Below are 22370 nucleotides of genomic sequence, written 5' to 3'. Positions count from 1 at the left end.
AGAAAGGACCCGCGTTCAGTTCTTGACGCCTGTGTTGGTGGTTCACAACCATCTGTGACTCTAGTCCCGAGGGATCTGGTGCCCTCTTCTGACCTCCATGGGCAGCAGACACACACATAGCACATAGACATCTGCAGGCAAAACAGTCGTATTCATAAAAATAAAGAAGAAATATGGAATCTCAGGTGCTAGAGAGAAAGGTCAATGTTTAAGAGTACTTGCTGTTCTCCCAGAGTACTTGAATTCATTCCCAGCCCAAATATCAGCAGGCTCACAATTGCCTATAACTCCAGCTCCAGGGGCTCCAAAGCCCTCTTCTGACTTCCATGGACACCTGCACACATGTGGCAGACACAAATGAGTAACCATCTTAAATAGGAAATCTCAAAATGACTTAAATGCATTAGAGAATCAATACAAAGGGACTAGTAATGTTTTTACTATGTGCTCATTGGCTGAATGTGGATAAAGTATATATATTTTACCTAATTAAATTTAACTGGAAATTATTATTATTAATTTTTGTATGCGTTATTAATATATTATAGCTATTAATATATGCCTATATATACAAGCATAAGGGAAACATTTACTTAGCTTATTACGCATTTTATCTCACGCCCTTTTGGTCTAATTAGAAATTTCTCAGATAGGCTATAACATTTACATTCCTCATTAAAATTAATTTTTCTTTTATATAAGAAAAGAACACACTGAAAATATAGCATCTACTGATTATTTATATGAAATAATATTATCTGATTGCAATCTACTTCTGTTTTGTCTTAGATAAAACTGGCGTCTTTTAGTAATCTAACACATAACTGGCTTCTAAGGAAAATACTGTTGGCGAACTTCATATATGACTTAATTCTCTTTATGTAAAACTGCAATGCTCCTAGTCTATAGTATGAAAGAAAAACTGAAAACTAATGCCACAGTGCTTCTATGATATGGCTTCTGTGTCTAAAGCAAGAATCTAGTTACTTTTAAGTGAAGAGCAACCCTGAAATTCCTTCACTGGTGATCAGCACTCATCGAGACCCTTTGGCTTTGTAAAAATGTTTATCGTCACAAAAGCATTTTATACTTTTTATATGATTAAAATTAATTCTCATCCTTATTTTTGAATTGGCTTTCTTTTGTCTATTTTCTTTTTTAATTGGGAAAGATTAATGGAATGAAGTAAAGGACGGTACCTCTGTTTTCTTCTTTTGTATAATCTTGTTGCGTGTCTCTACATAAGCTGTTCTGGCCACTCATCATAGTAACCAGCTGGGCCATTTCACCTGCTGGAGCCATTAAAGAGGACTCTCTCCCCCTAGATTAATCCCCTCCGACATTAGTTTTTTTGCACTGACAACTGCAGCAGGCATTCAGAATTTGCAGGTGGCCAGTGTGACGCACATAATTGCCTACAATTTTAGGCAATGAATAAAAATGGTCTACATTACTTGTCAAAGGTTGTATATGCAGTGCCAAGTGAGATCTATGGGAAGCCTTTTAGGGTTTAAAGAACAGTTAATAGCAAGGCTGCACAGGGCTTTTTTAATCATAATGCATTTGTAATATAGCACTTTGATCTTCTCCTTGTAGGAAATGGTGTTACATTAGCCACTTTTAAACATTTATGAGTGAAATTCAGTTATAGAAGAGTAAAAGTGATTATTCTTAAGCAGAACATGTTAGATTTCATTAAAAGTTTTCGTCTTGCCCCTTCCTTGTTAAAATCCGTGGGAAGTCCTTTCCCTGGAGGGCTTCAAATCAGGATCTAAGGATACAGGGCTTTTTCCTTATTTTTCTTATTGGTAACAGTAAGATTTGCAAGGAAGGTATACTAAATATTGCGATCATTATAAAAGTGGACATTTGTAAGAGAATAACTGGTCGTGGTAACGTAAAGTGCTCTCAGGAAATCTATTACTAGTGATTGTGTTGCAACAGATTTTAAGAAATGAATATTTAAAACAGGTTCATAAACTATCTTTACAAAAACAAAACAAAAAGCCCAGATGACTCTCAACCGTGCCTCTTCTGGAAGAGCTGAGTCTGACCTTTGGGACCTGAGAGCCTTTTATTAGCACCTGCCTGTAAGAAGAGCCCTGCCACACGCAGCTTTTAGATTCAGACCCACAGGGCTCATGAGGAAAGGCTTGAAGGGTTCAGTTTGTGTCGCTTGCTGTTTGCCGTTTCCATTTCACAGATGATTAATCTTTCTGTGAAGAAAGGCCAGAGAAACAAAGCGCATTGGGCTCTTCCCGCAGTTACTCCTTCTGAATGCACACTAGCTTGCTAACTAAAAGGCCTTTAGATTTCCAGCCGAGAGAGATGTTCTGAAAGTGAATGCAGCTGGTTGGAGGTCACCAGTGCAGGGCTCTTGCCATTGTGTAATGGAGGCTTTGGCAGGTTGGGGTGGGGGAGCAGTGGAGAAGTGGCAGGGAGAAGGTGTTGTCAAAAAATTAATTCAGAAGAAAAGAGGTTTGGGTCAGTTCATTTGATATTTGCTAGAGTAAATAATCAATAGCAGGCTTAAATTAGTTACTTTGTTTTTATTTTTAGGAAAAAATATACTTTAGTCTCTCTTCAGCATACTCCCCCCATTTCATAAGAGCATGTGACATCACTAGATAATGTTGACTCTTAAATTCTGACTTTGATGTGACTGAATTGTTTTGCAGTTTTTCATATTGTTATGTTAACTAATTTTGCTAACTTTGTACACTAAAATAATGCTTCATCAATATTTCATCAGTTTTATTTTGAGATGCAAAATGTTGTTTGTGTAGCTTAGATGGATGTCCTTTCATTACAAAGTTACCTTTATTTTGAGGACTTGAAACTTTTAATACTTGGTATCAAGTGCTTAACCGTTCATCTTGTATTTTTTTCCTTGATCGTGTGTACAGGATATAATGTGCAAAGTCAAATCCTGGGTTATAGATCAAAAGAAACCTGTGCGCTTCTATCATGACTGGAATGACAAAGAGGTAAGTTATAAACACTGATGTCTACTGCCTTTGCTCTGATTCCTTAGAGAACCAATTGGCTACTCATTACCTTGTATCTGGTATTAGATATGGTTAAACCTTGATTTCTGTCGGCTGTTACGTATTCCCAAACTTACATTTTCCTTTTCCCCATCTCTGAGATATTTTATAACATCTCATCCTTTATAAACAAAGAACTTAAATTGTTGACTCAAACAGTATTTGTGTTCAAATTAGTCGGTGGTTTGCTCCATATTGACTCAGCTTTTACAAGAGTTCTTTCTCTGTCTCCTACTTTAGATTGAAGTGTTGAATAAGCACTTATTTTTGACTTCAAAACCAATGGTCTACTTGGTTAATCTTTCTGAAAAAGACTATATAAGAAAGAAAAACAAATGGTAAGTTCTTCTTTTCTGGATATACTCATAGGTTTTATATATATATAACAAAGCATATAGGTATGTGTATAATGTGTTTGATTTTAATATCGTTTCCTTATAAAATGTTGAAAATGCTAAGAAAGTTTGGCCTCATGTTGCATTTAGAGATGAGTCTCCCAAATGATTTGCACTAAGAGAACACTACAAAACTGAATTCAATTAGGAAATTTTGAATCCTACATACTTGCTTTTCCAATTTAAGTTCTTTAAACGTTGTTGTATAGTTTTGTTACAAAATGAGAGTCAAGTGTATTTGGAGCGATAAAGTGTTTTAAGCCAAGAATGTCTAGCCCTCTTGATACTGCAGGCGACCTTAAAGGCTCTACCATGGGTTACAGCCAGACATAAATTTTAAAATCCAGATTGAATCGTTTCTTTAATATATATGCTAAACCTGGATGCAAAAAAGTTCAGACACTGGTTTGAAACTTCCAAAGTGTAACAAAGTAAAAACTGCATGTATATGTTGCCATTCTAATATGTAGCTAAAATGTGCAAGATTTGTTCCCCTTCCTTAAAAATTCAAAGAGAACTCTTGCGTTCATGTGAGCATGGAGACATTTGGCTTAGTGCTTCACTGTGACTCCCTCACTAGACCCTCAGCATTTTATACTGTTGAGTCATAGAAAGAAATCAAAACTATACAAAGCAAAAGACCTGAATTCTCCTCAAATATATTGTCGGTTTCTCCCTGTACTTCATTAAGTACTTAGATGCACATGGTTTCAATTTTCCATTAAAAATTCTCATTTCCATATGATATCAAAGAGTGAGAAGGCTTTAAACTGAAAAATAAACATTCATAGACTGGAAGCCAAAACAATAATTAATGTCAGATGGTTAGCTCCAATAAATCATTAGAATAAACTCTGTGAAATTACTGCGACTGGAAATGCCCTGTTGATATTCCTGTAAGACATTCTGTGTCCCTGATAGCAAGCTGAGTTTAACCTCTTTATTGGCAATGTTCTAGAAAACATAAATTTAACATAAAAATGAAGTTCAGACTGGTCATTGTCCTCCAGAAAGTAATTAAAATATAATCAGTTCCGTCTTGTTTCAAACTCTAATAAATTTGATGATTAATGTGTCAAAATTGTTTCCTTTAAGAAGGAATTTTAAAATTTACTATTTGACTTCAGCTAGTCTATCTTCTCATGGAAGTATGAGTGGTAAGTTTTCCTGAGGCTCGGTAAAACAATACAGACATCAAAGTTTACATGAAAAGGGATGAGTCAGTTCCTTGCCCAAAGGGGCTTCTCACACCTGTATTTCAGTGATTACAGGTAGAACTCCCCGGCTCTAATTGTATAGTAAATACCATTTCCCAGACCCTAATGGTAGACAGACTGCTTAGGAGACGCCAGCCTGTGATTTAGCTGTCGCCAGACACCCCATGTTTTTTGTGAGACCAGTTGTGATGATGATATGGTTATAGCCCATTGAAACGACTCTTGTCTAAATAACAAATTTTAATTTGTAACAACGTAGACGTATGAATGGTTCTGTTTTATAAAACCAAATTTTCGTAGGTTTTATGTGTAGCTAATGATCTGGTCTGAGGTTGGGATGTGTGTTGGGGGGAGGTGTCCAGATCTTGTGGAAGTTAGTGTAATTGTAGCTGAAACATCAAAGACCGGGGAACTGAGTGATGTTCCAGAAGAGAATTTACCACATAGCCATTTTCTGTACCGTTTCTGCCGCCTGCTGTTCCTATTTTCCCTCAAGCCAGCCATTGACTACCCCCTGTGCATCCCTGCTCGTAAAACATGATTGAGGAAGTATTTGTCATGTATTTATGAGTGGGAAACACTGTGTGATAGGGAATGGCATCTACTGGAGCCAAAAGATTGCCACTTTCCTTCCATTCAGCCACTCTGCCGAAGCTTTAAATCCTCTGTTTATGTAACATAGCCTTCATATTAAAGCACAGAATGGATTTTTATTATGAAGGACATGAACACTCGGTTTCCACCATTTATAACACTGCAAGCAGATGTAAATAGTTAAAATTCATTTTAACTCCTAAATCCATTTGCTCTGTTAGCATCTTGTTTTTTGGTTTGTATCTAAACCCCCTTTGCATCAGTTGCTCCTTCACCAAGAAACAAAAAGACTTTTCCCAAGGATAACATGTAATACTACTGTAGCGAATTAGGACCGATGCCGGAAGCAGTAGTGAATGTGCTCACAAGGGCTGGTAAAGTCCTAGTCTAACATATACAGGCCCTGAGTTCAGTCTCCAGCACCAAAAGGAAAAAAGTTTAAAATACACACGTGCGTACACACACACACACACACACACACACACACACACACACACACACACACACGTGTTTAAAATGTAGAAAGTTCCTTTCAGTGGCAGAAAAGGTCTGACTTGAACCCAGAGGAAGACTATCCTCATTTTAGTAAGCCACATTTCTAGAGTGATAAACATTTTGGTTACTGGCTAAAATTCACTTTAAATTGAAATGGTAACATGTTATTTTTTAATGATAGGTTTTTTTTAAAAAAGAAGCATTTCGATGGATAAGGCTATTGTATACTAACTAGAGGCATGCTGACCTTTTGAAGGTAAAAGCTAGAGTGAGTCCAGGTTTCTACTGTGTTAGAAGTGCTGAATTCACTATTTCATTGATGGATTATTAAGATCTAGGTCCCGAAGAGAGGCTGATGTGGCAGGCAGGTTGGCTGTGGCTGTTATGATCAGATGACAGTCATCAGGATACTGTGAAGAATCCACAAAGACCACTAATACTGTTACAATTGAAGAAATAGAACTATGTAGACACTTTTGTTGACTTTGGTAGGTGCTAATGATTTATTAATAATCCATTTTCTAAACATGATCAGTTGTTACAGGCAAGATTATAGACAGTATTCATTTTCATTTTAGATTGCGTAATGAGTCATGGTGTCAGGCAGGTATGGGGCATTCCGACTGTCAAGGCACTGCTAATTGGAGGTTTCACTTCCAGTCTTTGCACCATTGCTGCTCTGTTAGTAATATATGCTGTCCAATTATGGAACCAGTGGAACAAACTAATTTAGAGACTTTTTACACCTAATAGCTACCAGTTCTGTTTCACTCTGGGTTGTCTTGTCTTTACCTCTGTACTATTGATGAGGACAGTTGGATGTTGTTGTTCCGTATAGATGTCCATCTAGAACTACTAGGAAATTTAAAATTTAAAACATACATACTTCTTACATACATCTTGGTTAATAAATTAGTCATTTTAAATGATGAAATTGTTTCAAGACTCATAGATAAACATTTGGAAATCTTTTCACGCTTTAGAACAATCAATATGTCAAGTTTACCAAATAAATTTTATACTCACAGAAGTTTTATTATTAACCCTTCTACTATTATGTATGATTCAAGTTTTTGTGTTTTGGGTTTGGTTTTTGGAAACAGGGTTTCTTTGTATAGCCCTGTCTGTCCTGGAACTTGCTTTGTAGACCAAGCTGGCCTTGAACTCAGAGATCTGCCTGCCTCTGCCTCCCCAGTATTAGAATTAAAGGTGTGCGCCACCACACCTGGCTTTGATTCAGATTTTTTTTCTACCCAGCTTTCTGCTTTTGTTAGTTTTTCATATTTGTTTACAAAACCAAAAATAACTTCAAAATGATATATATTGTATGACTATCGTAGGGGAAAAATCATAGACTAGATCTGTCTTTTCTTAATTTACCTTCTTTTTGTTTGTTTGCTTGTTTGCTTACTTGCTTGCTTTTTTCAAGCCAGGGTTTTTCTGTGTTAACGGCCCTGGCTGTCCTGGAACGGTGTGTGCGACCATGCCTGGCACCAAATTATTTTTTAATGTAAATTCCGTTTTTTATCTACATATATGTGTACGTGGTGGGTGTCAGGGCATGCTTGTAGTCATCAAAGGACAGCTTAGGGAGTCGGGTCTCCTTCCACTGTATGGGTCCTGGGATGGAATTCAGGTCATCAGGCTTGGTGACAAAGTGTCTACCCACTGAGCCTGAGTCTCACCAGCCTCTGAATTATTTTCTCATGTGCGTTTGCATTTTAATACAGTGTTCATGTACTAATATTTGTGACTTTCTGATTTGGGTTTGGTTTTTTGTTGTTCTTTTGTGAATCCCAGGTTGGCCTTAAATTTGAAGCAATCCTCCTCTTGCCTCAGCCTCTCAAACACAGGGAGTGTGGGTGAGGCAGATGTATTTGGTTTTCACTAAATGGCTTGGCTGTCCTTTCAACAATTTCCAATCCTTATCAAGCAGGACTAATACACTAGTTCACATCATGAGAGTGATGATTATAGAAGTGTACCTTTCTGTATAAAGAGAAACTACTGTCCCACAATAAATGCATATGTGGAGCCTGTTTGCATTTTTTTTTTCAATATGATTTGTGGCTAATTACTTCTATTTGCAGGGTAGTTCATTAATTTTTTTAAAAAATAATACATTAAGAGTATGAGTTGTAATTTTATAAGCAGCATCATCTAACAGTGATTTCTGTGTGACATGATTCATCAAACGTATAGAATAAATTTTTCTATATAAACGGGAAATATTTCATAATTTCTTTTCTAACTTCAAGAGATTAAAAGGTTTAAGCCCTTTTTAAAGACAGCAAGTATTGCTGGGCGGTGGTGGCGCATGCCTTTAATCCCAGCACTCGGGAGGCAGAGGCAGGCGGATCTCTGTGAGTTCGAGGCCAGCCTGGTCTACAGAGTGAGTTCCAGGACAGGCACCAAAACTACAGAGAAAGCCTGTCTCAAAAAACCAAAAAAAAAGCAGGTGTTTCATAGGATTCTCTCAAATGGTTCAAATGTGTATTTCCTCATACATCAGCACTTCTCAACCTTCCTAGTGCTGCATACCTTGAATCCAGTTCCTCATGGTGTGGGGACCCCAACCATACAATATTTTCATTGCTACTTTGTAACTGTAATTTTGCTACTGTTATGAATCATAAAGCAAATATCTGTGCTTTGCAACCCCTGTGAAAGTGTTATTCACCTCCTTCCCGGGGAGTCGTGACCCACAGGTTGAAAACTGTTGTCATACATGGACATAGACACCTGTGATCTAGAAAACGAAAGGATTTTGTTTGTAATTTCTGCATTTCTTCCGATTACCAACAATTCATGTTCATGAAGGCTTTTCCTGATGCCCTGTCCCTACCCACTGGAGGATAATTCAAATTAAACTCCTTAAAAGTCTGTGTACCAAAGATTAAGGACCTCACATCTGATTTTGTTTCCAAAATAACAAGTTGAGATGAGCTATAATCAAGAATGGGAATTCAAGGGGCAGGAGAGATGGCTCAGTAGTAAGAACACTGGCTGCTTTTCCCTAGATTCTGTTCCTAGTACCCACGTGGTGGCTCATAACCCTCTGTAACTCAGTCCCAGGTAACCCAGCACTTTCTTCTGGTCTCTATTGACATCAGGCATGCAGGCAGGCAAAACATCCATATGCATTTAATAATAATAATAATAATAATAATAATAATAATAATAAAAGAATGGGAGTCTGACTAGCTGTGCGTAGATGTGGAGAAGTTGGAAGTTCAGAAATGTAAGACTGTTGGGATTGAGACATGTAACCTTACAAAGATAGAATGGAGTCTTAGGTAGTGTACATGTTTGCCTGGGACAAGACAAAGGAAAAAGCTGATCTGGACTATTTCAGTATTTTGTCCATTCTGCCCTGCCTGTGCAATATAGGAGAGCGTATTACTTTCTCTGACCTTTGCCCCTTGCCCCTCTGCTGCATACTCTGTAGGTACAAGGCTTACATTTAGAGTTGTAGTTCACCAGACTTCTGAAGGCTATCCCAAAATGCTGGGTACCATTAATAACATTGTTGAGTAAGAAAAATGGACTCTCAGAAACTCTTATACTTTAGTCGTAAATGAAGGAGTAGCTGTGATCAAGAAGTTTGATTTATTGGGAAAAACATTGCTTTGCCAGGTGGGGTACACAGGGGCAAGTGGATCTCTTAGTTAAAGGTCATCCAGGGCAACGTAGGGAGACTGTCACAAGAGGGAGAAAAACAAAAAAGAAAAATAATTGCAATTGGAAATAATAATGTTGTAGTCTTTGGTACTCAGTATTTTTGACTTTAGGCAGATTACATAGGCTTTCTTATAGAGAACACTTAGTTCTATTGTTCATATAAAATGTATTCTATAAAACAAACTTCTCCAAACTTAATTATCATAGCTCAAAATTAATCCAGTAACAGGAAAAAGGACTTGATTGTCCTGTTCTCTGCTGGATACTGGACCTGTCCCATGCTTCCTCTCCTGTGGCATGAGTAAAGAAACAAAATGCATCACATGCCATCGCCGCTCAGTGCTCAGGGAGACTCCCTGGCGTCACAGGCATCCTCGCTGTGGCCCCGCCGTTTTACCTGCAGTAGCTTACATCATTTTATTGGCGCTGCTTAGCTTCCACTAGTATAATTTTTAAGTTGTCATTGCACAGGGACAAGTTAAAGACCAGGAGGTTGAGTGGGAGACAGTGGGCAGTGCGGCCATTGTGAGGCTGGATTTTAATATATTATGAAGCGTCAAGAAACTACCTAAAAAGAACTTAGGATTCGTATTTATTTATTTATTTATTTTTTTTTTTTTTTTTTTTTTTTTTTTTTGGTTTTTTCGAGACAGGGTTTCTCTGTGTAGCTTTGCGCCTTTCCTGGAGCTCACTTGGTAGCCCAGGCTGGCCTCGAACTCACAGCGATCCGCCTGGCTCTGCCTCCCGAGTGCTGGGATTAAAGGCGTGCGCCACCACCGCCCGGCCCTAGGATTCGTATTTATTAATTCAATAAATTTTAAGCGTATCCTATTTGCATTCTAAAATTTAATTCTCTATTTTTTCTACATTTAATGTCATTGATGAGCTTTTCCTATGCCAAACCAAAGGACACACCGTAGATCACCATTTATTAAAGTTTCTGCTGTGTGACAGGCACTTGAAGCTTAGAAATTGCTAAGACATTAATAAAAACTTTGTGAAGCTTATATAAATAATATCATGCATGCACACTTTACAGATAGGACAGTTGGAGAGATTATAAACTGTGCCTAAATCCTTGAGCGTGTGTGTGACAAACAGATCCTGCTGATTGGAGTATTTATACCTGTTCATGGGTGGTGATGAGGAGCCAAGCAGCAAGCACAGGCTATAGCATGGCTTCCCATCACCCTGAGAACTGTGTGCTGTTCTAGGATCTGCTGCTGCTGCTGCTGCTGCTGCTGCCGCCGCTGCCGCCCCCACTGCCCCCGCCGCCCCCTTGTCATTGAGTACCTTCCTGTTAAGAGGCAAAAGCGTCTAGTTTAGCATCTATTCTTAAGCGTATGCTGTAAAGTTCAGGTAGAGAAAATTCTGTGGATACAACTGAAAACTAAAAACTGTATAAAATTGCTAAATCCAAAATAGTTATTGCCACAGTATAGACTTCCCCAAAATACAACACGCTAGCTTTTATATACTGAGATGAGCTTATTTTCCAACAGAAATAAAAACTGGTGATAATAATGAGCACAGATACCAAAGTATATCTTTGCTAACTGTATTATTTTAACATTACAAGTTAAATAAACTTCTATGGTGAGTCTTACAGTCTAATGTTTTTGATAAGGAAATGTTTGCTAAATCACTTTAAAAAGCAAATATTTCGGCCAGCCGGTGGTGGCGCACGCCTTTAATCCCAGCACTCGGGAGGCAGAGGCAGGCGGATCTCTGTGAGTTCAAGGCCAGCCTGGTCTCCAAAGCGAGTTCCAGGAAAGGCGCAAAGCTACACAGAGAAACCCTGTCTCGAACCGCCCCCCCAAAAGAAAAGAAAGAAAAAAGAAAAAAAAGCAAATATTTCACTCCTTTTTAAAAGTAGCAAACCGTTGTTTGTTAAAAAATAATTGTTTACTGCCTGGTTGAGCAGGTTGTAGGAATGGAGAGTATACCACAAACTGGAGTTGTGGCAAATAATTTGTATGCCTAATGTTGTGTGTGTGAACATCATGCCAATCTTAACTATGTACCACTTGTATTTACGAGTCCCAGCAACCTTATAAAGTAGATGTTATCAGCTCTCACCTTTTGAAGAAGGAAAAACATGTCTAGAGAAGTTAAGGAAGCTGGCCAGAGTTAATAGCCAGAGAGAGGTGTTAGGATGGAAGCCTAAGCGGTCTCCGCAGAGATCCTTTGTGTTCTTCACTACGTGTCATTCAGCATCAGCACCCGGTCCTTGGTGATACTGCCAGTATAGAAAGGGCCAGAGAAGTGTGTCACGTGCCAGGCACATTCCTATACTGCACATTTGCTGTCAATAAAGCTTTCTTATTGTTAAATATATCACGGTATACATAAAGTTTGAGGGCTGGAGATTTGGCTCAGCAGTCATGAGCACCTGCTCTTTTCCAGAGGACCCAAGTTCAGTTCCTAGCTCCCATGTCTGGTGGTTCACTACTATTTGTACTCTAGATCCAGGGGCTCCAATACCACCTTCTGCCTCCTGTGGGCATCTGCACATGTGTGATATACACGCACAGACATACACATACATTTTAGACTTGAAAATTTTTTTGAGATTAAAAATTTACCATAATATAATTAGGAAATGCCAACTGAAAATAACATTTCAATGCATCTATTATCTTTATGGACTTACCTCTGAAACTCTTTTCCAATTTAACAGCCTTTGTAGGGACAATCATTAAAATAGTTTATCTGGTTTTATGTAGAAAATACACATTTACTCTCTTTAGGACATCTGCTTTCAGGCTGGAGGTGGCTCAGTGGTTAAGAATACTTGATGTACCTAACTGCCACGCAGTTTACAGCCGTCTGTAACTGCAGGCCCAGGCTATCCAGTGCTCCTTCTCTGATCTCTGTGGGCACCAGACGTGAACATGGTCACAGACATACATGCAAGCAAAACACTCATACGCATGTAAAATAATAAGATAAATCAATCTTTAAGAAAAAAGACAACTGCTTTTTCCAACTCCTGGTTGGTTTGTTTCTTTGATTTCTAGTGCTGGAGATCAGACTCCAGCCTCAGGGGTGCTAACAAGTGTTTTACCGCTGAACTACACTCCCAGCACCACACGTGGTTTTAACCACAGACGAATTTACTATACTCGTCACATTGTCAATAACAAGGATTTGCTTTTATATTTTATTTTGAGGCTATAGTATAATTACATCATTTACCTCATCCCTTTCCTCCCTTCCGACCTTCTTACCCTTCTGTGTTCTCTTTCAAATCATGGCCTCATTTTCCATTAATTGTTGTTACATATATATGTGTGTGTGTGTGCGTGCGTGCGTGCGTGTACATAAATTCCTAAATATGTAAGTACAGCCTGTTCAGTCTGTATATTGTAACTTCTGTGTGTGTTTTCTGGGCTCATTATTGGTATTGGATAACCATTGCTGTGTTCTTCCCTGAGGGAGACTGTTCTTCCCTTTCTTGGCATAAGGATTTGCTTTTGTGAACTAATTTTAAAACAGAGATGTATTTAAAACAGGGATGTGTGTGTCTGTTTGTCTGTGTCTGGGTGTCTATTTTACAAAGTACAAGTGGATGATTTGTGCACTACTCTGTGTAATTACTATTTTAATACATAGCAGTGTAATAGAAAGAGTATTACATGTGTGCATATATGTGCATATATAGACAGGTCTTTGGGAGTAATAACTACCATTTGTTAAATGATTATTATATACCTGACTTAGGGGCTTTTTTTGTTTGTTTGTTTGTTTGTTTTTCGAGACAGGGTTTCTCTGTAGCTTTGGAGCCTGTCCTGGATCTCCTCTGTAGCCCAGGCTGGCCTCGAACTCACAGAGATCCTCCTGGCTCTGCCTCATGAGTGCTGGGATTAAAGGCGTGCACCACCACTGCCCGGCAACTTAGGGGCATTTAGATATGTTCTGTCTAGTCTTCCTCAGAGCCTCAGAAGACAGAGTATAACCTCTTTCATGAAGTCAGCTTAAGGCTTAGAAAAGGGAAATAAGAAACCTAGTTAAATATTTGGAAGATTTCTTTTAGTTTGAACTCAGAAGAGAAAGTATAAAACATTTTTTCATTATTGCATATTTTATTGCAAAAAGCATGCAAAGAATTTTCTATATTGTTTATATCCTAATAAAGTTATACCAAAATTCATACCTGCCAGAGAACAAACGTAATTGCAAAATTCAAAAAGACATGACTCAGCACAGTTTGATTGGCTTCCTTATACCTCTTGGTTTCTTCACCTTCAGACGTTTTTCTTAAAGAGCTATGAGAAAGAAATAAAATGCTTATGGATACTTACTAAGTTGACCTGCTCTATGGTAGAAAGAGGTTCATTTTAAGTGTGATTTTATATAATTCTTCTGATTCTGTTAGAAAAGCAGAGCACATATGTGTGTGTGTACATGAGTAGATGAGTTACTTAGTGCCTGAGACTTGTCATGACATAGTCAGTTCTCTTAATCAGTCCTTGCTGTGTAGATTCAGCTGTACCTTACTGCCCTGTAGGCATTCAGGACTTACAAGGAGAGGCAGCCCTTAGGAAGTCGTACTGTGTCTCCTTTTCCCCTGGTGAAAACTTGTCCCTATGCCTTTCTAACTAAAAGGAGTCTTGCATCTCCAGTCTCTACATTGCCCTTTCTAGTCATTACCAATATTGTAGTACCGTATATCTTCAAGTAAATCACTTAATATATTAAATAACAAAGTTATGTTATAAGACAATTTTTAAATAGAGATTGGAAAAGAAATCTGTAAAAAATACTTTTATTATTTGAAAATGAGACCCCCCCCCCCAATTATATTTTAAGGAGTTACATAGAACAGTTTGTGTAACGATTTCTTATGTCATAGAACTTTAAGCTCATTCAGGCCAGATCTATAGTGGAGACAAAAGAGAACAGAACAGGAGATACAGTGATAGCGACCATAGGTTTTCTTCTCTATATTCAGAGATAGCATGTGTTGTCTGAATCAAGAGCTTTTAAGGCTGTTATAATACAGCTGCAAAGCCATATTTGTAAATAAAGCTTTTGAACTAAGTATGATTAAGGAATTGTGTGTTTTTTTAATTTATACAAAGCATGATTATTATATATACTAGGATATTTTATTTTAAATGTTATTAACTAAAATATGTATGGAGTGCCAAGTATTTATGTGTTATAACTTGGGCATTTGGAATATATAGCCTCAAGATCACCAAATTAGACTGGAGGGTTCTATAAGCTTTGGAAGCTTGAGAAAATGAAACAAAAGGGAAAGTGAGACTAGTCAGCATTCTTCCCATGTGCCGGAGGTGCGGGTGCGGCTTGGCTAGGAGCACCTGCTTTCTTACGGTGCATCACTTAGGGACTCTTTTCTCTACGAAGTACGTAATAGTTATGGTTTGCAGTTCTATAGTTTATTTTAGTGCCCTGTTGACATCAAGGGTTACTGACTGTTGTATTAGTAGTACCTGACAAACAGAAATTATTTTATATTCTAACCCATTTCTGACAGAAGATATAAAGTTTTGACAAATACGTATGGCACAGCAAGTGTCCAATTCTAAAGAGCAAAATAAATGCAAACCACCATTATGGGGAACACAAACAGCCTGAAAGCAAGTTATCAGCAAGCAAATAATTGTTGAACTGTTATGAATGGAGTAGGATGTTGAAATGGGGCATGATTGGCTGATGTTACATGTGTCCTTGATTACCTTCCTTGTGCTTTTATCCTAATAAGTGACATTCTTTGTATTCCCTGGGATGGCTAGACAGTCTGACACTGAAGAAGAATAAATATTGCATGTGGTACACATTAAGCTGTCATCCAAGACAGCATTTATAAAAAGTAACTGGAGAAATTCATAAGAAATTCTGCAGTGCTACAGTTTCCCGGCTCCAGTCATAATTGTCAAAGTTCCTGACACATCCAGGTCTTGAGAAATGATTTAGGTTTACAGTGGCTTGGCGCATGAATAATTACCATGGATTGTGTTCTCACATTGCCTTAGGATGTTAATGTTAGTTCCCAGAATGTTTCATTTTCCGATCATTTTTAGTTTAGGAATTGTCTACACTGGTGATAGTGCCCTGTCCTCCAGCTTTGGTAAGAGGGTTTTCTGGTGATTTTTATTTAAAAGCAGAGCAGGAGTTTAAATGTTTGTGTTTGTTTTTAATCTTAGAAAATATTGCTTGCTTGTGTTTAATGCTAGCAAATGACCTTGAAAATAGTATTTTTATTTTTCTTCTCCAGCAACATTGGAAAGCCTTCAAACAGTCCAAATAAATACCATTTTAAACTATCCCACCCCCCGAAAAGCCTCAAATCACTACTTGATGTTTCATTTAAAAATATTGTATGCCTTTATTCACATACTTTTGTTATTTTAATGTAGTTCCTCGAGGCTGGGCAGTATTTGATTTATACCAGTCACTGTTTTCTCTTAAAATATCCTTTCAGAAGAGGACACACTGGTGCACTGGTGTAAGCTTACCTAGGCGTGAGGGAGTCATGGCCCCAAAGAGAGTCCATCTTCACCAAGCTGTACGCATCTCCTTTTCAACCCTCCATACGCACTTACCTGAAGGATGCCAAAAGAACAAACTTTTAAACATGTATTCCTGTGATCTGATATGATTATTCTAAACCATTTAAAATTAAGTAATTAGCATTGCTATTTCATAATCTAATCAAGAATATAATATTCTGTCAGCTGATTGCTGAGAAAATGTGATTTAGTATCAGAATGATTTCAAACCCATTGCAAACAGGAAAATAACATTGTGCTTAGTGAGTTTTAAGTTCTCGGCCTTTGTTTTGGGATAGTGAGAAGGAAGTGAGATATACTCTATGTAACAGTTGTGTTTTGGGTTAGTCTTTAAATTTATAATATTAATTTGGGAGGTGTTTTTAGGATATTCTTGATATTTTGGAACCTAAACCATCCATCTGTGTTGAAGAAACTTTTCTCCAAGTATAACACTTCTCGACGTTACCTATGGCTTTTAACTCTCTAGGCCACTACAGAGAACAAAATATTTGCCCAACTGGTAAATTGAACTGTAAGTCCCACTGTGGGAAATTGCTTTGCTGTGCACCAAACAGCAGTTATCTTAGTAATTGTACCCGAATTCTTTGTGGCTAATAGAGCGTGGATGTCCATTTTAAAAGCAGAAAATTATTTGTCTTAAATGCTTTTAATTGTGAAGCACCTAAATAAAATGAGAATCAGCAGACTATAATGAGGCATTAGACTGCTTTATTTTTAATTGTTTGTGCAGAAAAGTGAAATTCTTTTCCCTTTTAGTGTAAAACTGTATGTCCGACATTTCACATTCTAAACCGGAGCTCCCAACAAGGAGCTTATCAGAGCAAATTGTCTAGTCCACCCCCTTCCTCACTCAAAACCTAATGACCCTTTATCATCATGGTTTAGATTGCTGGACACAGATGTGAGAAAATACAAGTAATCTACAGGTAACTACAGTAGCTGCACTGATGTTCTCGGAGAACTGACTGCTGGGAAGATAAAGAGCTTCCCACAGAGCCTGCGACTTTCCGGCAGCAGAGCACATCATGAGCTCATACATGAAGTTTTATTTGCTGAAGACTCACAATAAGATGCATTAGAACATTCAGCAGGGACTCTTCTTAGATGAGCAGAGACATTCTGGAGGGTTATTAGTTGATGCACCAGTGCATCGCATCACTAAAAAAAGTTCAACGATATTAATTCTTTCTGCGGACAAGAAGGATTACGGCACAATGCAGCACTCAAGTTGAATTCTTTTCTCCATATTTATATAATCTACTCAGACTCTAATCACTTTCTCTGCACAGAAGCCTGAGCTTCCTACTGAAAAGTAGTTCGCGTCTGGTTTTTAATACGAAAGTAGAGCAGCAATTCTTCAGACTTTAGCATAAATTACAGTCAGAGGACTCGCTTATGGCCAGGTGTTGTGCTTTTGTTAGCTGCTTAGATTGTGACCAGTGAGGTAAACTCCCTTTTCTGTTTGCATGCAGTTGAGTAATTTACCAGGCAAAGGACAATCGGTCTTGGATAAGGTACTGCACCTGTAGCTGAAGTTTTATAATTGCTACTTTGTTCTTTGAAATGATCATAGCTTCATGTTGCCTTAAGAAACTACAATGAAAAATGTATCTAATCTTTTTGTGTAGGAGATGTTTGTTTTTAGTTTAATAAATTTGGTGTGAGTTTACTAGATTGAGGGGAATCAACATGAATTAGGCTGCTTGAACTCCAGGTGTGGGTTTCTTTTCAAAAACCATTTGCTCATCAGAGTCTTCTAAAAGCTAAATAATTCTAGTTCAGTAAAAACTATAACTCCTGCATTAGGGCTGTTCACATCGCATTCATATGTCAGGATGAGCTATAGCCCTCAGACCACTTCTAGAAAATACCATGTTAGTAACTGAAAAGTAATCTTCAGCCAACAGTATTGGTTAAGTAGTTTCCAGCCAACAAAGAGGTAGTATTCAGTGCAGTCCTGTAGAGGTCTGTGTGTTACAGCCCTAGCTAGCTACAGGTCACTGCTCAGGGAGAGTACTGAAAAGCTCAGGCAGTTTGAGAGGACACTAAGTTCTTTGGCCTTGGCTCCTGCTCATTTGCTTAGGAATATTAGGGTGTGCTGTCACAAATTACCCTTTGTGAATGGAGCCTCAAAGTTCCTCCATATATTGCCCATGAACCCGAGGATTAATTTAATGTTTGCGTCTAGTATAGAATGACCAGTAAGCCAAGTAACTCGTGTGCCAGAAAATAGAAATGACACATTATCTGTACGTACTGCTGGTCATTAAAATCCCTGTCACTCGCTGATAGCAATTAGTGCCACTCCTGCTGGAGATTTGTATCAGTGGCTTTTCGTTTATCTTTATACGTCTGAAATACTCATGGTGTATGGCATAGTTTAAAATAGAATACAGAACATGAAGAATTGTTTGAGGCAGTATTATGAATTAATTCTGGTTTTAGTTTGCTGTAAGATCTAAAGAAAAAAAGAAGATACTTGTTTCCATTTAGCAGCAAATAGGAAACACAGAACTCCAGATTCTACAAAGTACATTTCTTACCCACTCCGTGTTTAAAAGGAAAGAGACCAGGGGAGCATGTGTGGCATGAGATTGTTTTGCATTTTTGTTTTTACATCACCAGATTAAGTATAATGAAACCCATCTGCAGACTGGAAAGCTGTTCACTGCTTTTCCTTTCTTCAAGGACTGTGTGTTCTAGGATTTTTTTCTCTTCTTTCTTCTACAGTTTTTTTTTTTTTTAATTTCAACAAGATATACATAAAATTAAAAACCTTGTCTGTTATAAAGTTTTGTTTGAGCTTTTTAAACTGAGTGATTAGCAGAAATAATGACCCTGTCAGCCTTAATCACATTAAAATGTGGTTAACATCATTTAATTTTTTCCACTTAATATGCAAAAATTTCCAGTAGATTTGCAGTGAAGGCCATTGAAATTCCATTAGAACAAGAATAAAAATTTCAGGCATCATTTATTCAGAGAAGAAATAAAGGTCTCGATTGAGAACTGCTGGATCTTTCTATTAGAGGCACTATGAATCATTGCATTGAACTGTACCTTACATTTTGATAGACCTCTATCTGGCTTTTCAAATGGTTGGAAAGCATGTTTTCTGGCATTTCATAAGGAGAAATCAGCTAGAATTGCCTGATTATTTTATAAATGTCTAAAATAGTTGGTTTTCCTGCTGCTTCAACCTGCTGAAATTGTAAGTAGAAAGTTATTTGTACTCTAAAATCAAGATAACAGAAATTAATCTTAGGCATAGAACAGACTGCAAAGGCAACTTAGAGAAGGTATAGGTTCTGTTTTCAAATCATGTGGGACTCTGTCGGGATGATCCAGTGAGGCCAGTGCTTGTTCCAAGTTTATAGCTTATCATTTTTCAAGCTTCAACTGGTATGTTAGGCTGCATTGAATACAACAAAAGAATATTTTGCTGTTTCTAGAATTATTTAATTTTTTATTGTGTTTATAGAATAAAAGAGAAGAGGCCTAATTTTACTTTAAGCAATACCTACTACTAAATTTCATTTGGCATGTTTGATATGCCAGTATCCTACGTGTTTTTTCCCACTGCAGGAAAAAAAAAAACTTGCTCTGTGTGTGTGTGTGTGTGTGTGTCTGTGTGTCTGTGTGTGTGTCTGTGTCTTTCTGGAGCCAATCCTGTTGCTTGGTAACTAAGTGATGCTGTGATGCTGCACTTTTCTTTTGATTTTGTTTCTGAACCATTCAAACTTACATGATTACACTTGTGTGTCCTTTGTAGTGGGAACCACCACTGGATCTCAGTGGAAGTAGTCAGAGCATGTGCTGCCCACAGTGTCACTTCTCTTGGCCTGCTTCTGTGTCTGTGGAAGTCTAAGGACATTTCATTGTCTGCCTTAGCCATACACATCCTCCCACCAAGGTTCCCAGTGCCTCCTCCTCACAAGCTGTGGTGGAGTCACTCCCTACACCCCTCCTGTCTGTCATGTCCTCACGTGTGTTTTCTTTGGAACCTTTATTCACTGTGTGATTTTGCTCAGCTGTCTTGGCTGTCTCTGAACAGGGAGGGGCTGCTTCTTTGTTTTCTATCTCCAGTGCTTGGCAATGGACTTAAGTAAGTAATGAATGAGGAAAATCCATTGACTTTAGTTTTGTTTTGGTTTAGTTTGGTTTGGTTTTTTAAGACGGCGTTTCTCTGTGTAGCCCTGGCCATCCTGGAACTCACTCTGTAGAGCAGGCTGGACTTAAACTCAGAGTTGCCTCTGCCTCCTGAGTGCTGGGATTAAAGGTGTGCACCACCACTGCCTGGCCTATTTTTTTGTTGTGTTTGTTTTGTTTTTTGAGACAGGTCTTGCTCCGTAGCTGTGGCTGGCCTGGGATTCACTGTGTAGACCCACCTGCCTCACTCAGTCTTGGCCTCTACCTCGAAGTGCTGGAATTAAAGGGATGGGCCACCACACCTGACCAAAAATCCATTGTTTTTCACTTCCTTAATTTCAACACTTTTTAAAAAGGAATGTTTTATTTACTATTTGAGAAAATCATACAATGAATTTTGATCATATTCACCTTATCCCCAATTCCTGCCAGATCCTCCTCACCTTCCTGACCACCCAACATCATATTCTCTCTCCTTTTCCGACAACCCCACACCAAGAAAGAAGAAACCCACTAGGTCCAGTTTGTACTGACCAGATACTCCTGGATGAGGGGCCTGCCCTGGAGTGTGGTCAGTAGACCAGGTTTTACTCCACTGAAGAAAACCATGCTTGCCCTCTCCCAGGCCGTTGTCACATGCCAGTGGCTCCTCAGCTAGGGCTGAGACTTTGTGCCCACCTGCCTCCTCTAGGCCTGGGTATTGTTCTGTTTGAGCATGTGTAGGTCTTGTGAATACTGTCAAAGTCTCTGAGTTCACATGCCCACCTGCCTCCTCTAGGCCTGGGTATTTTTCTGTTTGAGCATGTGTAGGTCTTGTGAATACTGTCAAAGTCTCTGAGTTCACATACCCACCTGCCCTGCTGTGCTGGAAACCACTTTTCTCCACATCATCCACTGCCTCTGCTCTTCATCCCTCCTCAGCATAGATCCCAAGCCTTGAGGGGAGGGATGTGATGTGGACATCCCATCAATACTCACTTTCAGTCTTCCTTGGTAAAACAATCTAGATGGTTTGGAGTTAGGCTGTTCTGCTCAGATCTCTCTGTGGCTTAGGACACAGGTGGAATTTTATTCGGGTCGACATTCTCTCCAGTGAGTCAGAGAGTACATCTCTGCGCTTCTCAGCTTCGTCGCTGCAAAGTAAAGCAGTAGTAGACAGTGTGTACCAAGCAGTCAGGCCATCCTTCCAGGAGCATTGCATTTATAGGTCCTGAAATCTGGTCAAGATCAGTGAGTTTACTGGCATAAATTATTATTTTCCTTAAGATGTCAGTTAATAATTTATGAAAGAAACATTGTAATGATTTGCTAGCTCCAAGTTACACCTGGCCATAATTAGCCTTTGTGTTGTACATGGGATAAGATAGCCCCATTCACCTACTGAAATAACTCTTTCTGAATCATCAGTTTTCCTTCCTTAGTAGATATTTTCATGAAGCACGTAACTCTGATCTTATTTTCCCATCTTTGGGGTAACTTGTTTTAACCTCACTTGTCTTTTACACTACAGCTCATTTTTCCTTCCTCTTGGAAAGCATTGTGTATACAGTTGGCCTTTCCTGTCTATAGGTTCTACACCCATGTATTAAATTAAAATAGATTTTTTAAATTGCATCTCTAGTAAACATGTACAAATCTTTCCCCTAATCATTATTCTCTAAACAATATAACAATTGGTAATATAACATTGATATTATGTTAAGTATTTTGATTAACCTAGAAATGAAAGTATATGGAAAAAAATCAGGTGGGTTATACAGATAGAATACCATTTTATAAAGAGACATGTTACCTTGAATTTATGGAGTTTCTAGCACTAATCCCCCAGGGAGAAAAGACTGACTATAATCTGTAGCATGAATCTTAAAAGTTCTTATTAATAAACTCAAACCTGAGCCAGGTATTGGGGTGAGCACTGGAAGATCAGAGAGACAGAACAAGCCACAGCTAACCTCACCTGGCCAACTTCTCAGCTGATCCTGTTTCCTCAGACTGGAAGCTTCTGAGTCCTCATCCAAATGGATCTCAGCTGAACTGCTGCTAGAAAGCCTGAATGCTTAACCAGTCAAATGCTTCTAGTTTCTGGCTCTTACGCCTTATATACCTTTCTCTTTCTACCACCACTCCCTGGGATTAAAGGCGTGAGTCACCTTGCTTGACTGTATCCTTGAACACATGGATTTCTGCCTCTGGAATGCTAGGATTAAAGTCATGTGCTACCACTGCCTATCCTCTATGTTTAATATAGTG

General features: G+C 38.4%; 1 protein-coding gene across 2 annotated transcripts in view; it reads left to right on the top strand.

The window, feature by feature from the left end:
* Ola1 (Obg like ATPase 1) overlaps positions 1-22370 on the top strand; it is a 136208-nt gene that overhangs the window by 80473 nt on the left and 33365 nt on the right. For both annotated transcript variants that reach the window (XM_006972431.3, XM_076569673.1), the window contains 2 exons: positions 2907-2987; positions 3288-3385. In XM_006972431.3, coding sequence (XP_006972493.1) covers positions 2907-2987; positions 3288-3385 — 179 coding nt within the window. The remainder of the gene's footprint in view (positions 1-2906; positions 2988-3287; positions 3386-22370) is intronic.

This window comes from Peromyscus maniculatus, chromosome 4 (assembly GCF_049852395.1).
Source record: "Peromyscus maniculatus bairdii isolate BWxNUB_F1_BW_parent chromosome 4, HU_Pman_BW_mat_3.1, whole genome shotgun sequence".
NCBI classification, from domain to species: domain Eukaryota; kingdom Metazoa; phylum Chordata; class Mammalia; order Rodentia; family Cricetidae; genus Peromyscus; species Peromyscus maniculatus.
Note: the sequence above shows the minus strand (reverse complement) of the source record. Positions and strands in the feature narration are given on the sequence as shown.